Consider the following 27,002-nt stretch of genomic DNA (forward strand, 5'->3'; position numbering starts at 1 on the left):
CGCACTCGATTATAAGGCACACTCGATTATAAGGCGCACTCGATTATAAGGCGCACTCGATTATAAGGCGCACTCGATTATAAGGCACACTCGATTATAAGGCACACTCGATTATAAGGCACACTCGATTATAAGGCACACTCGATCATAAGGCGCACTCGATCATAAGGCGCACTCCATCATAAGGCACACTCGATTATAAGGCACACTCAATTATAAGGCGTACTCGATTATATGGCACACTCGATCATAAGGCCTACTCGATTATAAGGCGCACTCGATTATAAGGCGCACTCGATTATAAGGCGCACTCGATTATAAGGCACACTCGATCATAAGGCGCACTCGATTATCAGGCGCACTCGATTATAAGGCGCACTCGATGATAAGGCGCACTCGATGATAAGGCGCACTCGATTATAAGGCGCACTCGATTATAAGGCGCACTCGATTATAAGGCGCACTCGATTATAAGGCACTCTCGATTATAAGGCACTCTCAATTATAAGGCGCACTCGATTATAAGGTGCACTCGATTATAAGGCACACTCGATTATCAGGCACACTCGATCATAAGGCGCACTCGATTATAATGCGCACTCGATTATAAGGTGCACTCGATTATAAGGCACACTCGATCATAAGGCGCACTCGATTATCAGGCGCACTCGATTATAAGGCGCACTCGATGATAAGGCGCACTCGATGATAAGGCGCACTCGATTATAAGGCCCACTCGATTATAAGGCGCACTCGATTATAAGGCGCACTTGATTATAAGGCGCACTCGATCATAAGGCACACTCGATTATAAGGCACTCTCGATTATAAGGCACTCTCGATTATAAGGCACTCTCGATTATAAGGCGCACTCCATTATAAGGTGCACTCGATTATAAGGCACACTCGATTATCAGGCTCACTCGATCATAAGGCGCACTCGATTATAAGGCGCACTCGATTATCAGGCGCACTCGATTATAAGGCGCACTCGATGATAAGGCGCACTCGATGATAAGGCGCACTCGATTATAAGGCCCACTCGATTATAAGGCGCACTCGATTATAAGGCGCACTCGATTATAAGGCGCACTCGATCATAAGGCACACTCGATTATAAGGCACTCTCGATTATAAGGCTCTCTCAATTATAAGGCGCACTCGATTATAAGGTGCACTCGATTATAAGGCACACTCGATTATCAGGCACACTCGATCATAAGGCGCACTCGATTATAATGCGCACTCGATTATAAGGTGCACTCGATTATAAGGCACACTCGATCATAAGGCGCACTCGATTATCAGGCGCACTCGATTATAAGGCGCATTCGATGATAAGGCGCACTCGATGATAAGGCGCACTCGATTATAAGGCGCACTCGATTATAAGGCGCACTCGATTATAAGGCGCACTCGATCATAAGGCACACTCGATTATAAGGCACTCTCGATTATAAGGCACTCTCGATTATAAGGTGCACTCGATTATAAGGCACACTCGATTATCAGGCACACTCGATCATAAGGCGCACTCGATTATAAGAATTTTTTGAATCTCAGGGGGTGGTTGACATTTTTGGTGCTCCTCGGAACAGCTTTCCGGGAGCCCCCCGCAGCAGTTTTACCCTTCTACCTTTGTCCTTGCTGAAACTAAGAATGTCCCTGGACCAGAACCTTGATCTTGCCCTGATCGGGTACCAGGAACTAATCGCCATCGCTGAACGCAAGTCCCTGGACTCCCCTTCGAGCCTCGCCCGGCCAGAGCTGGTGCAGGCACTGCGGAAGCAAGGCGTTGGAGGGAAGCCCGTCACTGACACCGGTACGTCGTGGATTAATGACTCTAAGCTAGATAGCCTTGCTAACACTATCCAGGCCTTGGCGGGGGAGATTGCCTCCATGAGGGAGGACAGGGATAGCATAATTTTGTCCTTGAAGCTGGAAATTTCGGAGCTGAAGGGGGAAGTGCAACAGCTTCACCAGCAGCAGTACAATGGTTCATCCAAGCCCATACACTGCGACACTCCAGACATGCAATCCCGTTGTACTCGTACAGTGAGTACGAATAGCACACAGCCAGAAGAGGATGCACGCACTCTACACAGCAGGTCAACTAGCACTAGCAGGGCCACCGTACCTAACACCAACCACATGGAACGCAGGAACATACCCGTACACACTGGTAGAAATGCAACAACTGGGGGCGCACTTACAACAGCAGGCGCCGGTGGTGCACCAGTACAGCCCACATGTACTCAGGGTGCTGCTGGGAGCACAGAAGGCGATCCCCATCAGAACAACTGGCAAGAACAGCGGCGAAGGAGCAATAAATCAGCGGCCCACAGCGATCCCATTGCCCGGGCAACAAAATCCAAAGTTGTGTCTGTCTACAGAAAAATGGCCACAGAAAACCCCAACCCCAACACACTCACTGGCACACATCTTCCCAAGCGATGTGCCTTCTTTGTCGGGAATGTTAGCCCTGGAAGTAAGGCACAGTCCATTGTCACCTGGTGCGCTGATAGGGGCGTTGATGTATATGCATGCACAATTGCCGAAACCCAATACTTTGGTACCTGCTATGCACGCGTTTCTGTCGCGGAAGAGTTTGAGCAAACGCTGCTTGACAAGGAATTCTGGCCCGACACCATTGCGCACACCGTCCGCAAATGGCGCTATGCCGACTCCGCTAGCAAGTGATGGGTCCTCGGTCACCTAGCCAACAGCTAAATCCTCTTGCCCAACCCTTTGTGCCCCACGCAAGTTCATCACACCCTTCCCCTCATTGCGTTACATATTCTTCTATATCTAGTGGTCATATTCCACTTGCACCACCATTCCTTCCTGATTCTGGGCGACAAACTACTAAAACTCCTAATCAACAGCAGCTCCACGACGCCCCCTACCACAAACTAATGTCGGTCTTCACCCCGTTGAGCGCTCATGCTTTCCCGTTTCTCCCGGACCACGCACATTCTATTAACATTGTAACTATCAACTGTCGCTCTGTAACAAACAAACTTCCGGAATTGTACGCAATATGTCAGGCCAACAAGCCCACCATAATATGTTTAACAGAAACCTGGCTAAGCCCGTCACTTTCATTCAGTGTTCCAGGCTACACATGCTTCCGTAAAGACAGATCTACACATAAGAACCTGAGATCAAACCTACGTGGATATGGTGGCGTGGCCATTCTCATACGTGATGGGACATTTCCACATTGCACCCGTCGCCATGACCTTGATTCTCCCCAAAGCGAGGCCTTATGGCTTGAGCTTGGTGCACCGGCAGGTCTCCGGGCCAATCCGCTACTCATTTGCTGTCATTACCGCCCCCCTTCACAATCCCTTCTTGATATCACCTCCTTTTGCGACATACTTACCGACACGCTGTGTTCCTTGGACCTCTCTTTATTTGATGTTTTTCTTACCGGTGACTACAATGCCCACAATTCTGACTGGTGGAGTGGTGACACCACATCGCGTGCTGGTACGGAGCTATCACACGTGTTCTCTAGCTTTGGCCTCCAGCAGCTTGTCAATTTCCCCACCCGTGTCGCTCGGAATGGAAGACTGTCCTGTCTGGACTTGCTTGCTACGAACCGCCCCCTCTCTGTACGCTCTGTTGACGATGCTGCCCCGCTTGCTGCATCGGATCATTTGCAAGTCATTACAACGCTAGCCTACAACATTGCCACTGCTAACACCTCTTACAACTGCTCTCAGACTCCTACCCCTCCGCGACATGCCTTCCGCAAGGTTACACCCTCCACTTGGTCAATCATCAACTCTGCACTTTTTGCCTGTGACTGGCATCTTTTATTCACCTCCACTACTGTTGATGAAGCTGTGGAGAAGTTCACCACAGCTCTTGATGACGTGCTCTCCTTCTATGTGCCACAATACGGAGCAAGACCCGCTACACCCAAACATGGCAGCCACCACCCTCGTCAGTCCAGCCGTAACCCCAAGATCCCTTGGCTCGACAAAGATCTCCAAGGTGCAATTAAACTCAAATACGACTACTATAGCTTAAGTAAGAAGTACTCCACCTATGCTAATATTTCTTTATACAAAAAACAGCGCAATCTGGTGAAGTCATTGTCACGTTCTAAGTATCGAGCATATTTACGTTCGCTCACTACCACCCTATCTCACCCCTCTTCCAGGCCTAACCTGTATACCTTTGTTCGCACTCAAAGGCCAACTAGTACACGTCAAGACATACCACCGTTATTAGCTTCCAATGGTTCGATGGTGACTGACCCCAAGTCTATAGCTAATACTCTCAATACGCAATTCACATCAGCTGGTATTCCAGACGACCATTCCTCTCCAATACCACCTCTGCAACGTTCTGCGACTGTGTCTTCTGATCTGCGCTCTATACACACCACCACATCATCTGTTTGCAGCTACCTAAAAAGACTAAAAAGCAACAAAAGCCCTGGTCCTGATGCCCTACCAAATGAAGTTCTCAAAGTTCTGGCTCCATCTCTGGCGTACCCACTGTGCCTTATATTCAACCTTTCCTACTCCTCCGGCGTATTTCCTGATCGTTGGAAGATCGCTAAGGTCACGCCCATCTACAAGTGTAAAGGCTCCCGATCACAAGCCTCAAACTATCGTCCAATATCTCTTCTCTGCTCCCTTTCAAAAGTATGTGAAAAGGTATTTTACGACCAGTTGTATTGCCACATTTCACCATGCCTTAGCCCTTCCCAATCTGGCTTTCGGCGCAACGACTCAACCTCTGACCAACTAGCTCGTCTAGTACAAGACATTGCCACCCTTCGTGATGCTCGACACCATATTGCTCTCTGTTTCTTTGACTTGGCAAAGGCCTTTGATACTGTATGGCATCGTGGCCTCCTTGCCAAGCTACATATTGTCTTTGGTGTGTCTGGCCCTGCTCTGTCCTGGCTGGAGTCCTATCTGAGTAGCCGATCACAGTTTGTTTCTGCCCTCTCCATCAACTCTGATCCTCTACCAGTGTCTTCTGGAGTTCCCCAAGGCTCCATACTTGGACCTCTTTTGTTCGTAGCATACGTAAATGATTTACCCTCTATAGACCCAGGTGTCTCGTTATTTGCTGATGATACAACCCTACTGTCAGCATCCTCGTCCTCAGCGGCTCTTGTACCTCGAGTGTCGGCTCAGATATGCAGTGTCCTACGCTGGATGCAAACATGGCGACTTAGACCCAATCTGACTAAAACCGAAATAATGTTCCTTCCCCCAATCTCATCCATGTCACTTTTACACCATCCTGATTTCCCAGAACCCATAAAGGTTGTTTCCAACCATAAACACCTGGGAATAATGCTTGATGATCGTCTCTCTTGGTCTTTCCATATTGATGCTCTTTGCAGCCGTTCAAGCTCTGCCCTAGGTGTTATACGTCCCCATTGTTTCCATCTTCCTTTCAAATGTAAAATTTTGTTTTACAAACTGTACATCCTGCCTCTTTTCATGTACGCTGCTGTTAGCTGGTGTGGCTTGTCCTCGGTTCTCGCTGAGCATCTCGAAATCCACCATAGAAAACTTCTTCGTATCCTGTTTAGTCTACCCCCTCTCTACCCTTCTGCTTCCCTGTATATCCTTGCAAATGCTTGCCCACTGTCGACCCACCGTCAAAAATTAATTTGCACTTTTGCTCACAAATTTAAACTAGCTCTACATCCTCCTCATCTTAACGTGTATAACTGGTTCCGAATCACAGATGGCTCCCAGACAAGATGCTCTGTTGCCCTCCCCTTGGCTAAAACGTCCTCCCTTGTACGCTCTCCACTCTTTGTTGCTTACTCTGCTTGGCTTGCGCTGCCCGCTACTACGCGCAATGCCAGTACCCTGGACGCATTTAAATCTGCTCACTAGATTCACCATCACCTGTCCCTCCCATGCTTCTCCGTCTTGACCATTACTTTTCTTCTTTTATTCACCATGGTTGGTTAACACCCACATCTCCCGTACTGGCTGATTTTCTTCTCATGCCATGAGGTGTTGTCTATAATAATAATAATAATAAGGCGCACTCGATCATAAGGCGCACTCGATCATAAGGCCCACTCGATTATAAGGCGCACTCGATTATAAGGCGCACTCGATTATAAGGCGCACTCGATCATAAGGCACACTCGATTATAAGGCACTCTCGATTATAAGGCACTCTCAATTATAAGGCGCACTCGATTATAAAGTGCACTCGATTATAAGGCACACTCGATTATCAGGCACACTCGATCATAAGGCGCACTCGATTATAAGGCGCACTCGATTATAAGGCACACTCGATCATAAGGCGCACTCGATCATAAGGCGCACTCGATCATAAGGCACACTCGATTATAAGTCGCACTCCCACTTTCAGGTTTGAGCCATATTTGCTTTAAACACTGACATCAGTAGGGAGTCACACTCGATTGTAAGTCGCACCCCTCAGTCTCAGTATTCACCCCCTCAGTCTCAGTATTCGCCCCCTCAGTCTCAGTATTCGCCCCTGAAGCTCAGTGTAAAAAGGTGCGACTTATATTCCGGGAAATACGGTGATATGGCTTGCGCTGTCATTACACGTGCACACGCATCAAGTATTGAAACTGAGCAACGCACCTCAGCAAACGTAGTTTCGCCATACTTTTGGAAAAGATGACCTTCAGTTCAACCCAGTGTTTTTGTTGGCGTCGAAGCTAGATGATGTGGCTTCGTTGCAAATCGTCTTGCCGTACGAGTTACAAATAATTTCTGTTTTCGTTATCGATTTACGGAAAAGCTAAGTGCTTCAGAGCTCTCTGAAGAGAACCTGTGTGTGTGTGTGTAGAAAAAAAGAAAAAATGGAAAAATGAAAAATAGGGATTCACTGGCCAGAAAAAGTCACTTCAAACAGCTGTGTGGTGGATACCAGGCTAGAAATAGTGGCGGTCAATTCATCAGCCTTGCAAGCTGTTGAATGGTGTAATCCCAGCACAAGTTGCTATGTCTAACATAGCTGTTCGCTATCATCGCTTCCGCGATGGGCATGTCTGAGGTCTGAGGTGTGTGTGTGTGTGTGTGTGTGTGTGTGTGTGCATGTGTGTGTGTGTGTGTGAATGTGTGTGCATGTGTGTGTGTGTGTGTGTGTGTGTGTGTGTGTGTTTGTGTGTGCATTTGTGCATTTGTGCTTGTGCGCTCACATGCTGCATGCGTGTACGTGCACGTGTGTTTTACCAAACCCACTCACACAGTGATGGAATATCTGTGCACTGAGGCAACGCTCGGCATCTACGCAAACACGGCCACGTACGACGAGGCCCGCGAACAGTGCAGTCGCCTGGGAGGCAGACTGCCCGCCGGGCCACATGACGAACAGTGTCTCGCGAACGCCAGGAAACATGCTTCCGCCAGCTCCCCGGCCAAGCAAGCCAAACCCTGGCTAGTGTACGACCAGGAAGGCGTGCGACCGAGCGGCAACTCCTATGTTGTACACGACCTGACGAAAAGCGGCATGTCCGACGCAGTCGGCACCGTGGGATGCATGTTCAACTTTAGTAAGTCATCCGGAGTAGTCTTGCGTGTGTTTTCATTCTTTTAATTTTTTTTACGAAGAAAAGGGGGTTTGAACTCGGATACTAGACACCCTTAGCAAAAAACGTTATGTTGTAATGGTATTATCGTAAGGGGGAAAATACCGTGATTTGGGTTCGACCTTTAGCAAGATGCATGCTATTTTTAGTACGCTGTTGCCACGAGAATAGCTTTTACTTCGCGCGGTACAACCATTTTTGTCACCATATACGCGATACAAGGTGAAATGCATACGGACTATGCAATATTTGGCCAAAACACGTACCGTTGGTCACAACGATAAATCAGCGCCCATAACGTTTATACGCTGCAGCTTCAACGCTATTTGGGCGATCAAGGTACGAGTACCGTAAAAATAGCGTTACCGTTGTTTGCTAAGGGTGTCTAATGAGCCAGTTTACCTGTAGAATAGAAGAAGAAATCACATGGGAATGAGTTATGCAGCAACTATCCGCGACTGTAACAAGATAATAAGCAGTCAGAACGTGCAATAACGGTGCACTGACTAGTTGCTTCACAACTCGTTCCCATGTGATCTCTAAAAGCGGGTTTGTAAACACTTTTTAGAATGTGTTACTGGCAACCACTCTATCCAGTTGCTATTCACAACCTGCGCATGCGCTGCATTACGATTTCTTTTATTGTGATGTTGAACAATTATTGACGTTTCGGGCCAGTCAAACATCGTCACGACAAGTCACAAGGGCGAACCTGGCCTTTTTTATTTTATAGCCAAAGCAATAATGCAGTTGCGTGTTGTCCACGACTTTCTTTGTAATTTTTTTTAAATATTTTAAATACTGAATTGCACAGTCCAGCAGAAAATGTAATGGGAAGACAGAACCAAGGGGAAGACATGACAAGACATGACAATGAAGACATGACGGGGAAGACATGACAATGAAGACATGACGGGGAAGACATGACAATGACATGACGGGGAAGACATGACGGGGAGCTGAAACAGAGTGCTGATGAATTGGGGCCTGCCTCCCACGACCGTGGGTCTCGGGTTCAAGCGGCAGGACCAAGAACCTTGCTTGTGGTTCGTTCAATCTTTGACCACTCGGTGTTGGTGGGTCTGATCTACTCACCTCCCACCGCTTTGTAATTTGTAAATTTTTTATTGTTCAAGGATTCCCAAAGGCTTTTGCCTATCGAGGAGGTTTCCAAACTTTCCGTAATATCAAATCTGTAAAAGAAGTGATGAGCAATAGGTGAGCAAAGAAAGAGAAAACGACATTGTCTAGGGCAGAGCTTTGCGCTTGAGCATATGATCGTGAGCATCCAGAACTGGGACAGTACTTAATGATAGCCTGCATACCGTCCTACCCAAGAAATCGAGCTGCAACCGTGCTTTTGGTTGAGAAATTTTTTGAAACAATTGTTGAGATGAGGTCTTTGTCAGGCAAAGTAATGGCGCAAAATGCAAGGCTATGTCCAGTGCATTGCGTATGCGCAATTTTATCGATTGTCAAAGGAGTTGCATCTGCGCTTTTGATCCTATGAGGGTGGTGACATTCCTACGGATGCGCATAGCCCGGTCTAACTCAGTATAACACGGACCGTGAATTTTTTCCCATTGCACCCGAAGCTGGCGGAAAGCAACCTGCTACCGTATGTCAGCGCCTTTAAAGTTTAAAGCCAGGGTCTTGTTTTCGAAACACCGCTGCTTTCCTAGCTCTTTTAGATGCAAAGTGACTCAGCCACTACTCAGCCACTACTCAGCCACTACTCAGCCACTACTCAGTCACTACTCAGCCACTGCACCATGCCATAAAAGTCAACGTCCACACAGGCATTTCAATGTAAATCCAGTTGTTCACCCTTTTTTCCCTTCAGTGTCATGCCCACCCACACACGGCAGCACCACCAGTGGCTGTGGCATCACTGTTGTCAACCAGGAGCATAGCTGCCCTCCCCCCCCCCCCCCTTGTAGGAGGGTACAGAGCCACATACCCCCCCCCCCCCTTGTAGGAGGGTACAGGGCCACACACATCTATGTGTAGGATGACGGCTGGCGCATGTCATTCATGGTCAGTATGTGCATACTGAATCTGGGTCGAAATTGGGGGGGGGGGGGTGCATGTGCCCCCCCCCCCCCCCGCCGCACCTTCCCCTGTGCCCGCACCCCATGCGGGCTATGTACCTGGTTGCTTATCTCTCTTTTGTGTTGTGGTTTTTGCATTGACTACGATCCTTCTCCCTGTTAGGAGAGTTCTTCTCTGATGACGGCGGTTTCTTGCCAAGCTCGCGGTGTTTAATCTTACATTTCAAATGAGTATTATATTTACAGTAAAACCTGTAGGCGACCACTTGGATAAGGCGATCACCTGTCCTAGAAGACCACTGAAACCAGGACCAAGGGATGCTATTTCCAGTCAAATGACCCTGTATAAGGAGACCACCTGGTCACAGAGACCACGTTTTGAAGGTCCCTTGAGCGGTCGTCTTAGACAGGTTCCACTGTATGTCCGAATTTGGGTTGTCTTTTTGCTTTGGTTCTGACTTGCTGGTTTCACGCTATTGGCATTGTGAAAACACCCACACTATTGGCGTTGTGAATACACCCACACTATTGGCGTTGTGAATACACCCACGCTATTGGCATTGTGAATACACCCATGCTATTGGCATTGTGAATGCACCCGTTCTCAGCAACACATCACTCATGACCATGGCACCAATGTTTCTCATTTTATTTATTTTTATACGAAAGTCCACTATATTCCCGAATATGTGCGAGAGAAGTGGTGGCAGGGCCAGGCTGCTCTGCCGACCTTAAAGGTCTCGGCGTCTACGCAGACAAAGCGCGCCGTAATGCAGTAAAACCATGGGGAGGGGGGGGGGGGAGGAGGGGAAATAAAAATGTTGCTGATCTCTCTGTGAGTGCGTTGTTTGTCTTCGCATTGCCCATCTTTCTTCTCCTCCTTATTAGGAGAGTTCTTCTGTGCTACTGACCATTCGGCGCGGCATTACCCTCACAACACTCGTGCTACAACTTTGGTCTTCATTCCGAGACCGGCGGCGGACCTGTACGATCGGGTAGACCTGTACCACTTCGTCGCGCTGCCGCCCAACAAGTGTGAACGTTACGGCGGTCATAAACCACGTTTGTACTACGAATTTTACTGCGGCCAACGCCTAATGGAGGTGATTAAGTACGAGACCGGCTTCGCGCAGTTTTATAGTCAACAACCTTCCTATAAGAAATTTACCTGCGTCTTTGATCTCAGTAAGTCAATTCTCATCTTGTGGTGGTGGTTGTTGTTGTTGTTTCAAATCTTTATTCTCACGATTGTTGTTGTTGTTTCAAATCTTTATTCTCACGATAGCCAGTGGCCAATAAGAGATAATAGTGTAAGAAAGGAGAAAGAGTGAGGAAGAATTGGGTGGGCAGGGCCTAGGGGTTAATGACTACTTAAGTGTACGGGCAGGGGTGGTCGCTACACGAGCATACAGAGTTGTGCAACAGCAGGGATATCTGGGATTTGAAGGGAGTACGAGAAGGGATTTCGGGAAGCTGGGCGGGCAAGCAATTAAAGTAATGAAGGGCCTTGTACAGGGGAGAATGGAGACAGCGGTCAGTCCGCGGAGTTGGCAAGTGCCAAGTACGAGAGCGACGTAAATTATACGAAGGTTGCACGTTGCTAGCAGTATGCGGCGAGAGTATATGTGGTGGGGCATAATTATGGCGCAGAGAATGCGCGAAGAGTATATGTAAGTGTGTGTAAAGGGGAAGGTGGAGACATATTCTGGCGGCTTTCCGCTGGAGTCGTTCTAGCCTGTCAAGGGAAGTGTGCGACAACGGTGTGAGAGCATTGCTCGCATATGAGAATATAGGTAGTATGTATGTCTGATAGATGTGAGATAAAGAATCACTGGTGAGTGTAGACCTTAGTCTAAAAAGAATATTGAAAGACTTGAGTGATTTTTTAACTATGTATTCAACATGCTCCGTCCAACGGAGGTCATGCTGAAAGGTTATTCCGAGGTGTTTGTGTTTTTGTGCTACGGTAAGCGGACTATTCCTGAGGGTGATCTGGGGTAGCTGTTCAGGGGGGCGGTTATTGTGGTAGAACGGGAGGATGACTGTTTTCTTTGTGTTAACCAGCAGGTGCCATCTTTGAAGCCAGTCTCCAGCTGCTGTGACACTCTGTTGTAGGTTTCGGGTGCAGTCTTGAAGAGTTCTCGCTATGGAAATCAGAGCGGTGTCGTCTGCAAATTGGCTACAGGTGCTGGCGTACGAGTGTGAACCCTTGGGCTCTGTGCGCGTGCGTGCTGAGCTAGTGGATTGATTTGAGCTCTCGGGCTCCGCGCTGGGGTCCGTGTTTGTACAGCTACTACCTGAACTAGCACTCACAACAGCCTCACTACCTCCTGCATCGGGCGCACTTGTACCCGAGCTCAGTTGTGATCCAGGGAGTGCAGCCGAATTGGTGCTCTGTGTATTTGTGGGTGGTTTGTTCGTGGGCCGCTTGCTCGGACACGATCGAGCAAAGTGCTCCCCCATGCAGATCCTGCAGGTGGCCCTCTGGTTCTCGTGACGGACTGGTGCTGGTGCTGGTCGGCTGTGCGGACAAATGACGGAACTTGCCGACATCCCTCCTTCAGCTCGATGGTGGCGAATCGCATACCTGTCCCTACAGTAATCCCCGACGGGGTTTGAATTTGACCATGGCGGATGTCTCCCTGGATCTGGCCAAATGCAGCCAAAGCACTGCAGATAACGGTATTCTCGATCCAGATCGGGACATCAAAGATATGGAGTTGTAGTTGTTTGGTGAATGCAGGGCGTACAGAGAAATGGCTGTCGCCGATAAAAACCCCGTGCCCCAGCAGTGCGTCAGTCTGCGTAGCAGATAATAACGTTACCTTTGTGAGGTTGGAATTGGTGATCTGGATGGAGGCGACGTCCGTGTACCCTTGGGTAACAAGGGCCTCGGCTACATCCACTGTCTTGATACCGGCGTGACTGGTGAAAACTACGGTGTTGGCCTTCATGTCTTCTCGGGTAAGTGATTTCCATCGTGGCTCACCATTTCGGGCAGCAGTACTAATGTTGCGCTCCATGGTTGGGGTCTGGTACCCCGGGTAAGCCTCAATCCGCAGAAATCTAGGGAAAAACTGGGAGCGCCAAAATCTGCTTCCTACTCCTACTCAACAAGTTGCTGTTGTACTAATGTTGTACTAATGTTGCGCTCCATGGTTGGGGTCTGGTAAGCCTCAATCCGCAGAAATCTAGGGAAAAACTGGGAGCGCCAAAATCTGCTTCCTACTCCTACTCAACAAGTTGCTGTTGTACTAATGTTGTACTAATGTTGCGCTCCATGGTTGGGGTCTGGTAAGCCTCAATCCGCAGAAATCTAGGGAAAAACTGGGAGCGCCAAAATCTGCTTCCTACTCCTACTCAACAAGTTGTTGTTGTTGTTGTTGTTGTTGTTGTTGTTGTTGTTGTTGTTGTTGTTGTTGTTGTTGTTTGAATTCTTTTATTCTCACGATGGCCTGTGGCCAATAAGAGAAAAATAATTACAGGCACGGGGATCAGATACAGAGAGATCAAGGTTTAGCTGCTTGCTGAGGCAGTAGCGATGGCAATACTAATTGGGAGTTAATCACGTAGGCTGGGCGCAATAGAGCTATAAATGTGCTGAGCAATGTGAGCAAGTACATACGGAAGAGATGACAAGTGGTAGGATGTTTGCTTTGAAATCTCGTCTGGGGTTGATTTGCCGGATGCTGGGTGGGATGCTATTAAAGAGATCAAGAGAAGCATAGATGGGGGAGTCTCTTAGCCGGTAGTAGGAATGGACGAGCGGGTTCTGGGCCAGGGGGCGCCCGGGTCCCAAAAAATGGGGTATTATTGAAAAATGGGGTACTAATAGTACCCCATTTTTGCGGTGAAAATTATTTTTGGCCCGGTTTTTTTGCGGATAAAAATATGTGCCAGGGGGTGCCCCTACCTCAAAAAAATGGGGTATTATTGAAAATATGTGTTGTGCACATGTGGGTTTGAATCTTACTTTTTTGGGCCACCTTGCCCCGGATGGGAGTGGGTATAAAAAGTAGAATGTTGAATATGGTGTTTATCATGAAGTTTTTTCCGTGACCTACCCCACCTCCCCATGCAATTTTTCAAAAATGGTCCTGCTCGCACACACGTCAGAAAGGTCAGTTCTTGATAGATACGATACATGTCATTACAAAGAATAATGGAACGAACAGTGAATATCGCAATGGAGTGGAGGAGAAAGGTAGTACAATTCAGTTCTTGTTGTCCTGATTTCATCAAGCTGGTATTGGATGAGAGACCACAAAGTTTACTCTTCGAATACGTGTGAGGATGGATTCACCCATGATCTCTTCCGTGACACGCAGTACGAGGTGGAGTTGTCGGACGCTCTGATGTGCACCAATGGTTCCACCCAGTCAGCAATGGAACTGTCAGTCGACGACCTCCTTTGCACCGCCATCGTGTCAACAGTCGACTCGGGTAATTTGGAGATGAATCCATCGTCGTCGATGTCGATCGTACCAACTCGCACACGAATCCGCGTTACTCTTGTTGCAACGGCACGGAGTTGAACGGCCTTGGTACTACGTCGTACACGCACACGATCAACTCGAGAGACTTCATTTTTCGTTCACCTCCTTGACAAGTTGCATTACGTCGCTGGAATCCAAATAGGTTGCATCAGCGAAGAGGTCGATGATGTGTTGAGAGCACGGTTCGTCACGCATGTCACTAAGCTTGTAGAATGAGTGTCTACCATCAGTCCACCTTCGCAGTATGTCACCATCATCAGTCTCACTAATAGTTCCGTAGTCCTCCACACCACCGATGACGATTTTAGGAAGGTGCTGTTTCCTATTCTTCACATTCAAGATCAGACTGGTGACCCTGCAGATAATATACTCAGCAGCAGTGAGTGGTGACATATCGAATCTTCTGGGATGTGCTATCATCGGGTCAAGATCCCTGGTTGTCTTGCTAGCACTGAGGCGACGGATTGAGAACTCTTCATTATCGCATGAAAATAAATACCATTTCTCTGCTCTGCACGTCTCAGAAAATGTCCACGCCATTTTAGCTTCTTCACACTGCAAGAAGGAGTCGATAATGAAACTGCAGGTTGAGACTACTTCACCTCGAGGTCAAAGTTCACGCCGCGATGACCTTTGTAAACAAGGCTACGTCTAGACGTCTCAAACAAGACCAAGGGGTCACGCCACGGGGAGGTGACGACCTTGGAGAACACGATGTGTTTCGAAAGCGGAAAGACGCCCCCGTCATGGTGAGTCTTTTTTGTTCGGGTTTGGAATCTTTCGACTATGATATCAGATTGAGATGTGAATGCCTTTCTTCTATTGAAATGTCGATGAGACGGAGGATTTTTCTAGCTTTCTGCTCATATAATTCTTACTCTCATAGTACTTGATTTTCATATATTTTCAGGGGTGGAAATACGTAAGGCACACGGACCATGGATGCGCACATCATGGAGTGTGCATTGACGTCACAGTGGATTGTAGGATGCATCATGTACCACACAAACACACACACACACATGCACATAATATACATACACTGTGCAATGACATCACAGCGAACTGCACGATCGGTGGATGCTATACATATACGGAATTCCGTGGTCTCTTCTCATACAGAGATGGTAGAGAGGAATTCAAAAGGAATCTTGGAAAGAGGACTCAACTGTCAATAGAGCGATATTCCCCGCTCGGAGCACGAATATTCCCCGGGTCTTGCGACAGAGTAAATAAGGGAGATGTTAGTGCTGATCACGCTCTATTTGGGATAGTACATGGGATAAATGGATTATACCATTCGTACTCTGTGCATACCGTACCCATTATATTTTCAATCGTGCTGACGCACTCATGAAAATATCTAGCGGTGTACCCCTCGTACCAAGAGTACATGTACTCTTGCTCGTACTCGTGGGATAATCGATACATGTCTTAGTGCTGATCGCGCTCTATTTGGAATAGTACATGGGATAACTGGATTATACCATTCGTACTCTGTACATACCGTATCCCTTATATTTTTCGTCGTGCTAACGCACTCGTGAAAGTGTCCAGCAGTATACCCCTCATACTCATGCGATAATTCTCATGAACGCCATCAGCTTGTACATAGCACTCAATCATTTATTTTTTATTTTTCAATATGAATGACATTGTGAATCATGACCGAAGACTGTTCACATCCTTCTTTGTGAGCCAGGTATTGAATTTATTATCTGTGTAGCCTTTCCATTGCACAAGACGTTGATCCTTGTTGTATTTTAACACCTTGTCGAATCTCAAACCGGTCTCTCTGGCGTGTTGCAGTTCTGCTTCGTAAAACGATCCGATGATGTGTTCTCCCATCAGATCACGAATCCTGTAGGTGTGTGGTGATGTTGATAGGATTTCATCCACCTCGAATACTTCCTCCGTCCAGTTCGCAGTGTAGCCCTTCTCGAAATGACGCTTAGATACGGTTAGGCGCACCTCGTCACCCACTTTGAACTTGGGTTTTGACTGCAGGGGGTCTTGTTGATCTGCATCTTTTGGTATTCTACCGTTCGATGCTTCGTGAGGTGTCATCCCAATGCTTCTATGCTTTGACTGGTTGTAGCGGTCTAGTAGATGAGGTAGGACATTGAGGTACGTGTTCGTGGATTTCTCTGTAAAGTGACGCCACATTCTTGCCTTCAACGTTCTATTGAAGCGCTCGACCACCACCGCTTTACCCTCGTTATGGGTGCTGTACATGATGACGTTGTGTTGTGATAACCATCGTTTCATGGGGGCATTGTAGAATTCCTTGCCTTCGTCTACCCAGAGTTTTAGCGGTGTCCTTCCGGATGTACTGACAATCTTATCGAACGCATCTCTCACGGCGGTACCCGTCTTCGATTTCAAAGGCATTGCCCAGGCATAGCGGCTGTATAAGTCGATGACTGTTAGCAGGAATTTGATGTTCTTATTGCTTCGGGCAAACCGTTGCATATCCACGAGATCTGCACTCCATATATGGTCAATTGCTCTGCTCTTCACCTTGCGTCTTTTGAAATGCACTCGTCTGGGCTTGTGCAATTCGTTAGCCAGTTTCGTATGGAACTGTGAGGGTTCTGTCTTCTTCTTCCGTCTTCCATCCTGAATTGCCTTTTGCACTTTGTTGTCCCAAAAGGCTCCAGCACCTTCCAGGGCACCTGAACTGAGAACCAGTTGATCGTTTTCCAGCTTTTCGTCATCATCAAAGACTCTTCGGAAAATTCGAAGTGCTTCATCCAGACCATATTTGGAAAATAGCTTTCCCATCAATATGGCATACCATCCACATACTGCTGTGCTTCTGTCTTGAACGGCTTGGGTGTTGGTGATGATCTTACAGTCTGCGTAGGCTTCTTTAAAGAAATCGCACAGTGCAGGTTCAGTGTAATCTTGCTCCATAGTGTATAGACTGCGTCCGAAACTGTCAAAAACCAGGATCACGTTTTGCTCACGACACACGGTCAACCAATGATGTCCGCCTTCCGTTGCATCGTACACCGGTAGAACGTTGTCGGTGTTGACGATACAAAAGTCTCCATTGTTCAAGGGTGGCAAGAGGTCGTAACTCGTGCAGCCCACGAACCCTCCGACACCATTCAATCTTCCTTTGATATCGGCACTGCTGAGAGGATAGTCCATTCTTGATCATAGCCTGAAAATATTTGGCACGTGATCACATGGAGCGTCCGCTCAGGATATCCTTGATGATACGAGTGATCCTGCTTTTGTCCTTCAGCACCTGTTGAATGAATGATGCATCGTCCACCATCACCTTTTGTGCTCTGATCATGAAATGCTCGGGATGGATCAATTTTGCTTCTGTTGTTCTACCATAGGTGGAAGTCATATCGTTGAGATCTTGAAACTTGAGCTGTGATCCCGGTATAGCTATCACAAGGGTGGTTAGTTCCTGAATCTTTCGTTCTGATCGAAGGAACCCATCGACGTGTTTGTTGATTCCCATGGCACCTGCTATGGCTGCAAACGGGTACCTGGACATGTAGATGCGATTCGTCTCGTTGACCAGAGTAGTGTAGTCGTTCATCGTCTGCGTCTTCAGGGCATCCGCAGCCGCTTCCACCCGACTCCTGAACCTCAGTCGATCTTCATCGTAGAGTTGCAGCAGTTGTGATCGGCTTGTGAAATAGTTGCTCTTCAAAAAGGTTACCGGTATATTTGTATGCCGGAGGAAACTGTCCAGGATTTGCAGGATCCATCGATCAAATTCATGATCTTGTAGTAGATTGAAAGGCACCGATGTTAAAGGTGCCTTTCTCTTCTTCCTGACATCTGAAACGGAATCGCGAACTTGATCGGTAGTGGAATCATAGTTGAGTATGTTGGATGCAATCACATTTCTCACAGACGGGTAACTGATGTGATCGGGATTGTTTTTGAAGTGGGTGTCATATAGACGCTTTACTCGCGGATCGGCTTGCAGTTCCAACAGGGTGGAGGTGCTCAAACTGTGATCTGGTACTTGGGAAAGAACTTTCTTAACGCTTTTCAAGTATGCATTGTAGTTATTACCTCCTTTTTGCCGCATGAGTGGTGGTATACCGAGAACTTCCCACGAATTTGCTCTCTTCTTAATGATGTGTTGAGGATGTTTCGTCATAAACTGCAAGGTTTGCAACCTTTTACGCTTGGGTATCGAGAAGGATCCCTTTCTGAGTCCCACTCTTTGTATACTACTCGGTAGCCCATTTGAGAATTTCACCGTAAGATGCTCCATTCTTATTCATGATTGGAATTTTTTTCAATGTTGCGGCTAACTTTTCGGCTAACTTTTCGGCTAACTTTTCGGCTAACTTTTCGGCTAACTTTTCGGCTAACTTTTCGGCTAACTTTTCGGCTAACTTTTCGGTTAACTCTTCGACTAATATCGTACACACACACACACACACACACACACATCAACGAGGTTTTTATTCAAAAGTCACCTTTAATGCAGTGTCTTCGCAATACGTGTAGTACTGATTAGAAGAGCAATCAATGGTTAGGATAGGTCTGCGACACACCGCCAATAACTTCTCATACAATCTAAAGATAATGGATGACTTCGTGCACAGACCACCAAACAGAGTATTGAGATAACGCTTGATATTGCTTTTATCAGTGAAGCGAAATAGATACATAAAGTTTGCATTGATCTTCATGTCCTTAATGTTATCAAAGCTCTGAGAGAGAAAGAACACGTTCAACTTATGATGATGACTGTACATGGTGAAGAACTTGTAGAGACACTCTCTTTGACTGCCGTGCTTCAAACCCATCACTCTGATGTCATCAATGATCACATAGGTGTTAGGCTGGAGATCCATGTCTTCGATACACTCGGGCATGGTGCTGTAATGCTTGAAGGATTTGAGGCTTGGGAGACGATACTGATCGGCCGGCGTGTTGGAGATGACAACTATACGCTCAGGTTGCACACGTTTCAGGAGCTTGATGAGAAAGTAGGATTTACCCATGTTGCTCTGTCCCAGAAACAATACGTTTTGACCCCAGGATTTCAGAGCAGGAATGATTTCCGTGAACCAATCCTTAGACTCGAACTGAAGACCAGGAATGTGCAGCCCGTGTCGAGCAGTGGCCGTGGTCGGAACATCGTCGTTCCTTACGGGACTAGTCTTTTTCTTCCTCCCGATTTCCTGTCCAAGGAGCGAGATAAAGTCCATGATCAGATGTTGTAGGATGGACCGATGTGAGCGGAACTCATAGAAGACGGTCCTGCACTGTTAATGTTCTGTCGAATTTTTTGAGCAAATGGAGTTTCAGGACGGGTTAGGGATCTACGAGGTGCAGACAGGAACGATGAAGCTTCGTCGAGGGCACGATGTCCTAGTTTTTTGAACAAGGCCCTTCCTTGTTTCTTTATTCCTCGTGCCCTGCGGCCTTTGGAGCGAACTTGACGAGCTGGTTTCTTGGTTTTTCGAGATGCTCGTTGACGAATCTTCTTCGGTGCATGCCGACGACGACGACTTTTAGTGCGCTTCATGGCACCTGCTGAGCTTCCCTTCCTTACTCCTCTGCCGAATATTTTATCCATTACGTTGTCACCCAGTGATGCCATGGTACCCATGGCCAAGGGAGCAGCCAGATTCGTCAGGAGTGGTATGGCCTTGGCGGCTAATCCTGGTGGAATGGCTAGACCTCCTCGGTGCATGGCAGGGTTGTAAGCTGTTTTCATTTGCGTTTCCACAATGTCTCCGGACTCTCCTCTCCCCAAAAGCATGGGAAGAAGTGTCATTCCTGCCATGGCAGCCAGGGGTCCAAGTCCACCGCGTTGCATTGCATCTTGTTTTGTCGTGGGTTCCGCCATCTGCTTTTCCATCTCATCCGGTCCAGCACCGATTAGGTTTTTCCAGAAGCTCTTTTTCCAGAAGAATCCACCGTGTTGTCGACTCGATGTTTTCAAATCACCACCGTAGACACGATGTCTGGTCTCCAGGTCCCCACCTTCCATGATGCCCTTTTACTACTAGGTCGGAATTAATTCATACAACTTCGGCTTTGATACCTTCATCTTTGCTCATGGTGTACAAGTACTTGTCCATGCAGAGAAGGTTGACTTTGATCGAGGCGCCATTTTCGCTAGGTCTCCTCACGGGGGCGTTTGTCACGTCGCTAAATTGATAGTCGATGGACAGATTTCCTCTCGATCTTGGATTGTCTGTGGTCCGATCCAGATTCAAGTTGATAGGCACCATAAAGTAGTGATTGCAGTAATCTGCAGCGGTGATGGGGATTTGCGTTCCATACGTCTTGCCGAAAAAGTCTTGAACCAGATTGTAGCCACGCAGGTAGGAGGATTTGTTGTAATCGTAGAAGTATTGCCCTTCAGTATTACGACTCACATCCCACTGGAACTTGAGCGGGTTGTCAAAGAGCGTCTGGTCGTTGACAGTGACACGAAGTTGACTGAGATTTGCATGAATCATGGCCAGTCTGTTCGAAGAATGCGATGCTTGACCTCCAGCCAATGCTGGCTGTGTACCATGAGTCAAATCTGTGAAGAACAGGATCATCCTGCGTGGAATGTCCGCATTGTGAAGCAGTTCCAGTGTACCAGCATCATCTGAAATGCTCTTTTGTATGAGACGAGGGCACCACGTGTGGAAATAGAGTTGTTTGGGAAGGCGTACACGATCGGTGAGATTGGGTTCCATGCGATAGGTAGTGTACACAAAGTCCAATTGGAGTAGATCGATCTCAATATCACCGACGCTCAGAGCACTGTTGGCACCACCGCCTTGATCGCTAAGCATGATGTATCTGGAAAGCTCGGATTGTGGCAGATCAAAGCGAAGCTTCACCTGTGTACCCGGGGGTAACCAAGCATCGTCCTGATTGAAAAACGGTAGGAAGGGTCTCAGCTTGTACTGAAACCGTCCAACAGCTGCACGAAGTGCATTTTCCTGAACCGTGTTGGAGAAGCCTTCGTTGGTGACAAGCTCGACGGTGGGTGCACGCCTGAGTGTGAAATCATCGACGAAATCCGGTGCTTGTGCTGCATTAGCGTTTGCAGCGTTTGTTTCGAAGGCATAGCCATGCTTACGCTTCACACCAAGTTGATAGGGCGATAAATCCACACCTCTCAATGCTCTTTGCGGATCCAGTTTCTGTAGACCGTAGAGATCCGAGTCCACGTACTGAAGGCGTTCGCTGCTGCTTTCCATTAGACTGAGGATATGCTGAACCATTTGCATGTCGGCAACTTTACTCGATTGCGTGACCTCTGTTCCGTTGATCTCCACTCGAATGTTCTTGAACCATGAAAAGGCTGGTGACGTGGTGCACACCCATCGCGTGTAGTCTCCAGGCTGGTTATTGAGATTGTTTTTGACACTATAGCGCATTTTCACGATGAAATAGCTCTCCCCCAGAGCAATGAAATTCGGCGACGAGATGTCTAGTTCATTGTTCAGGGATGGTGGTGATCGATCTGCTGTGGAAAAGAGTCGTACTCCGCGTCTACCCTCAAGCAACGAGAGTTTCTTCTCCGTCCTGTCGAGGATGTTCTTCTGAACGATCTTCGTGTTGGTCAGGAGTCCCGTGAAGGACTCCGGAGCTTGTGGTGAGTATATCTCCTGTGCCATTCTTGCGAGTCACATTATAATAGGGGTGAATTTTTTTCAAAGATCCAATATCCAGTGTCTTGCGAAAGTCGTTCATCATCGATATCAATCGTTGATGCTCCTCGTTAGTGAGCTTCCCATCTTCAAGAGTAATGCCCAATTCCAACATGAACGAGTCTTCAGCTCTCTCCATCTGCTGCAGTTGTTCAATACACTTGACAAGCTGACGTTTGGTGTCGAGAACGTGTTTACCAATGCATGCCATGATCACACCGATAATCGTGCTACTGATGGCGATGATTCGAATGCGATATTCTCCAGATACAACACCACTCCCTTGAAGGATATTGAGAATGGTTTGAATGAGTATGAGAAAGGACAAGATTGCAGTGTTGTAAATTACGTACTTCTCCCGGCAACGCACCTTTTCGCTCTCCAATTTCTTTCGTTTTGCTATATCCTCCACCATGTCACGCACGTGACGGACACGAACATCTGGAAGATCCATCTAAGTAGTTGTGTTGGTGATCCGAAGATCAAGGTAGATGGGATATCCGGAAGTAATGTGTTCACCGGTGTTGAATTTCAACCAGAACGAAATGCTAGTCACGTTTTCGTGTGGAAGCAGCAGTCGTTTGTCTTCTTTCCCGAACACGTAGTTATTCAAACCGTTGAGGGTTTGAATAAGAAAAGTCTTCAGCACCCTCGAATCAGTATTGTCTTCGTACTCCACAGCAGGTCCAATGAGGTCGGTGTAGAGCAGGACAAGTCTTCTGCCTTTTGTCAGATCCACAGCGAACGGGAACGTGTGAGATCCCTCGATCGTGTATGGCTTGAGAATAGTGCCCACACCCAGCACCAATGCGGGTGAGTCCTTCTTCAACAAGCACCGTTTATTCCTGGGTACCGAGACACTTATGCGGCTGGTGTGACGAGAGTAGGAAAACACAATGTCTCCGTGTCCTGCTCGTTTCAGAGTGGCATTGATAATAGACGCCAAATCGTCTACATCGCTGTATGTTCCCGTCTTGATGGAAAGTCTATCCTCTTCTTCTTCTTCTTCTTCTACACCATGTACCACATAGAGTTTGTTCGTTGCCTCGTCTATGTTCTCAAAGTGTACTTCAAACTGAGCCGATTCAACATGCAGGACTTTATCACGCGTATCGAGCTCCTTCACATTTAGAGTAAAGTTCGGTTTGTGCAATCCCCTGCTCACGCCCGACGTGTTGTTCGCCACTGTCAATATCACAGACATTCTGGTGTTGTGATGACACTCACTATAGATAGGTTTTATTTTTCATTTTCATCTCAAGAATGTAGTGTAGCATGTGTGCTATATATTATGTACAATCAAAGTAGCACTTTCATATATCATAGTGTGCCATGAGTTCTGTGTGGATGCGCTGGATTGTGTGAGAAGATAAACTCTCTGCAAAGTGCAAATGACAGAACAACTTTGATGAAGTGCCGTTGAAGAATTGAGTACCACCAATGCTATAATTGCAATCTTCGATTCCATTGGTCCTGGAAAATGGGACAGTGTCTAAGTTGGAATGTATCAAAATGGAGTTTACGTATAGAGTGAATAGGCCTTCTGAATTCCGAGCGTAACTTATGACACACTTTGTACCCAAGAGATCCGTCATACTCGACACAGGTTTATCCAAAGCCGCCGATAATTGGCTGACTACAGACGAAACGGGTATGTTGAATGATGAATGGCCGGGACGCGTGAAGTAGTTGCCACTTATGTGGGTGGCAGTGAACAACACGTACAAACTATCCAAGCTGAAATTTCCGACAGTATCGATATCGAATGCCTTCAATGACATGTTTCTAGGCTCAGGTGCGTCCACTTGAATTACTTGGAACATTGCAAAAGACATGTTGTCGTGAAACAGATTGACGAATCGTTCTCTAATGGAAACTTGGCTGGGTTGTGTAATGTTGAGGTAGAAGTGATCGTCTCGGAACATGTCGATGCTGTTCACGTTGATTCTCTTGTCCTTCATGTCAACGAGATTTATCCCTCTGTATCTGTTTCTGCTCACCCTGGTGACGGATTCAAATCTGCTAGGATGAGAGTATATGTAGAGGTAGGCGTTTCTCCGAATGAGAGGTAGTAGATGAAACGGATCGGATAGGTTCTGATTTGATTGCGGACCCATGGGGCCTCTGGTTCCTTGAGGACCTATGGGGCCGATGATTCCTTGGAGACCCACGGGACCTCTGTTTCCTGGAGGACCGGTTGGACCGATGGTTCCTTGGGGACCCATGGGACCTGTGGTTCCTTGAGCACCTTGCACACCACGTTCACCTTGTGGGCCGTCTTGCCCATCTTCTCCTCTAGGTCCAATCTCACCTTCAGGCCCGACCAATCCACGTTCTCCACGTGGTCCAACTTCACCTCTGGGACCTTCTGGACCAGGTATTCCTTGATCACCTTTTTGACCGCGTTCACCACCTTGCCCATCAGCTCCTCTAGGTCCAGTCTCACCTTCAGGACCGATCAATCCACGTTCTCCACGTGGACCAGCTTCACCTCTTGATCCATGAAGCCGACCAAACGCCTTCCATTTCGAGCTGAATTTCTTGTACACGATGAGCGTGGTTGCATCGAGATAGAAGTCACCATTTCTCCCTACAGAGTTCAGTGGCATGACACCTCCGCTAAGCCATCCCAATCCCCGATCACCACGAGGTCCTTTCATCTTGCGCACAGTGTCCATACCAGTTTGCAATCTCGATGATGCTTGTTGGATTTCATTCTTGACCCAACCGGCAGGGACAGCACATGTCAAAGAACTATCATCGTACGCCAAATTACAGATGGAATGCTCGTTCATGTTGAGGTTAGCATCCATGGACACGGATCCATCTGTTTTCACGTGCAGCTCATCAGCTGCTATGGCTTGATCTGTGTAGCGCGTAGATCTGTTTTCCACATCTTCCACTTTGCTCTCATCGGCTTTCACCTCTTTCAGTTTCTCCACATCATGAACCAAGGTGTTTTCGGTGTCATCGTTCCCCACAACTGATTGTATTTCGGTAATATCATTCCGCATGCTTTGCATGTGCTTGAGGGAAGTCTCCTCCCCATCACTCCTATGGAAATGCGTAGCCCAGTACGCCATCTTCACACACACACACACACACACACACACACACACACACTGTTCTAATTATGATAGGAAATATTTTCTTTCTCAAATAAATTTTTATGATGCTCATAAGAACAGGTAAACAACAGGTAATGCACAACAAACAAGAGCCACAGTCATCGTGTTGATGAGTCGACCGTTCATCCTCCTCCTCGATTGTTCATGAATGTGTTTCATGAGGAAATCTCGTGCTAACAACACCTTCGCACGATCGCCTTTCCGTGCCAGCATGTCCAACAGAGTGACTGAATATGCCAAGGTCATCTCCAGGGCAATGACGTCGTTTGACGCATGACTCCATAAACCTTCCATGATGCCGCATATGCAACTTTCAAGTCGTTCAGCTTGTTCACGATCACCATCACCAACAGTAAAGCTCGCAGCATACCTGAGAATGTCAGGTCTCTTCATAGCGACATGTTTAGCAGATGTCCACACGTGAAACAATGTCGAATCACGAACGAACAAATGGTCAATGGCAAAGGCATGACGAGTCTCCGAGCATTCACCTTCATCCTTTGCGTATGTTGCAAGAACATGGTCAGCAACTCGTACTAGCAGATGACACACCTGACATTCGTGAGTCTTGTGATCAGCCGATCCGTTAAGACTCTTTGCAACGTGAAACCATCTCTCGTAAAGGGAATTCATTTCCTAGAATGTGAAGACACGAGGCAACTGATCAATACTGTATCGGGTGAAGGAATGACTCGACTGCATGTCAAGCATGCATATTTATACAAGTCAGAATGGGGTGGGTTGAAAATGCAAAGTTGACAACCAATCACCATCAAGCCCGCCAAAAACAGATGATGTAACCTTGACATGATTGATCTTGTCATGAATGACGCATTCATTGATGGTGTTCACATGAGATCACCCTGGCTCATCTTTCCCAATTCCATTCTTTTCACATCCTGCAACCCATTCTCCACTAGTAGTAGCAGTGGGGATACTAGAGTCCGAAGAGGCAAGGCAGCACTCTTCCGTGGACGGACTACTCGACACAACACCACCCATACTTGTTCTTTAGAAGTTTTTTTTTTTTTTAATGAGTATCAGGAGGTATTGACGTAGAAAGTAGTATAGGATAGTATAGGATAGAATAAGAATGAATGATCAGCTGTGTGATAAAGAAGGCAGTTCATTAAAGACTTATTGGAAGGTCTCTACCAGCTGATCGTCTTGTTGGACGACGACACTGCATAATGATGTGAAGCTCTCAGTCAGCTGTTTCAGCTCCGTGATAGAAAGTGCCATGTGTGCGTCCAGAGCACGATGAAAACATCTGGGTTCCACGTTGATGCAGATGATTGGAGCAACAGCAAGACGTACCTTCATCACTTGCTCGTCAGTGTCTAGGGAGACTGCCCCGGGGTAGATGAATACATCTTGTTCCACATCCAGTTCAAACGAGCTGGTCGGGACTAGCTTGTTTTCACCGTTGATGTACACCCGACATTGACCGTCGGACAAACGTGATGTATAGAAGTTGGTTATGATCTTCTCCACACGTCCACTTCGGAGAGTGTCACGGAGCGATGGACAAGTCTTGATCAAGTTCGTAATGATGAACTCAGTGGACTCGTTCAGTTCGATGTAAACTTGTCCTTGAGCATCTTTGCGAGCTGTTGCCGTACTACCACAGGCTGGCAGAGCTCCCGAAGGGAAGTACATCTTATATCCAGGCTTGTAGAAGGATTTACCAGATAACTTGTAGGGCAGCTGCATGTCCTCCTGAAACCCATCCACCACAATCTCTTTGTGGAGCTTGGTAGGAGCAGGTGATGCATAGTGACGCTTAGCCGGTACTGGCTTCGAAGAGAGCACAACTCGAGGAGGGTCAGCAGGAAGAGCGGAATTCTTCTTCATCCTTCGCTCGTATAGGGAAGCCATCTTCTAGGAAGTGAAGTCAGGACAACTCGTCAGCACTGTATTCGATGAACGAATGACTCAACTGCAGACAATCATTCGTATTTATACGAGCCAGAGAGGTATGTGGATTGAAATGAGAAGATATGTGTCAACCAATCAAGCCCGCCAAAAACATTTCACCAATCAGCATCAAGCCCGCCAAAAACATTTGATCAATCAGCATCGTGCCCGCCAAAATCATATCTCATTATAAAGAT

At 47.3% G+C, this 27,002-nt stretch overlaps 1 protein-coding gene across 2 annotated transcripts in view; it reads left to right on the plus strand.

The window, feature by feature from the left end:
• Nucleotides 1-27,002, plus strand: part of LOC135827456 (uncharacterized) — a 104,589-nt gene that overhangs the window by 37,189 nt on the left and 40,398 nt on the right. For both annotated transcript variants that reach the window (XM_065339948.1, XM_065339949.1), the window contains 2 exons: nt 7,223-7,525; nt 10,501-10,797. In XM_065339948.1, the coding sequence (XP_065196020.1) occupies nt 7,223-7,525; nt 10,501-10,797 (600 nt within the window). The remainder of the gene's footprint in view (nt 1-7,222; nt 7,526-10,500; nt 10,798-27,002) is intronic.

The sequence above is a fragment of the Sycon ciliatum genome, chromosome 11 (genome assembly GCF_964019385.1).
Source record: "Sycon ciliatum chromosome 11, ocSycCili1.1, whole genome shotgun sequence".
Classification (NCBI taxonomy): domain Eukaryota; kingdom Metazoa; phylum Porifera; class Calcarea; order Leucosolenida; family Sycettidae; genus Sycon; species Sycon ciliatum.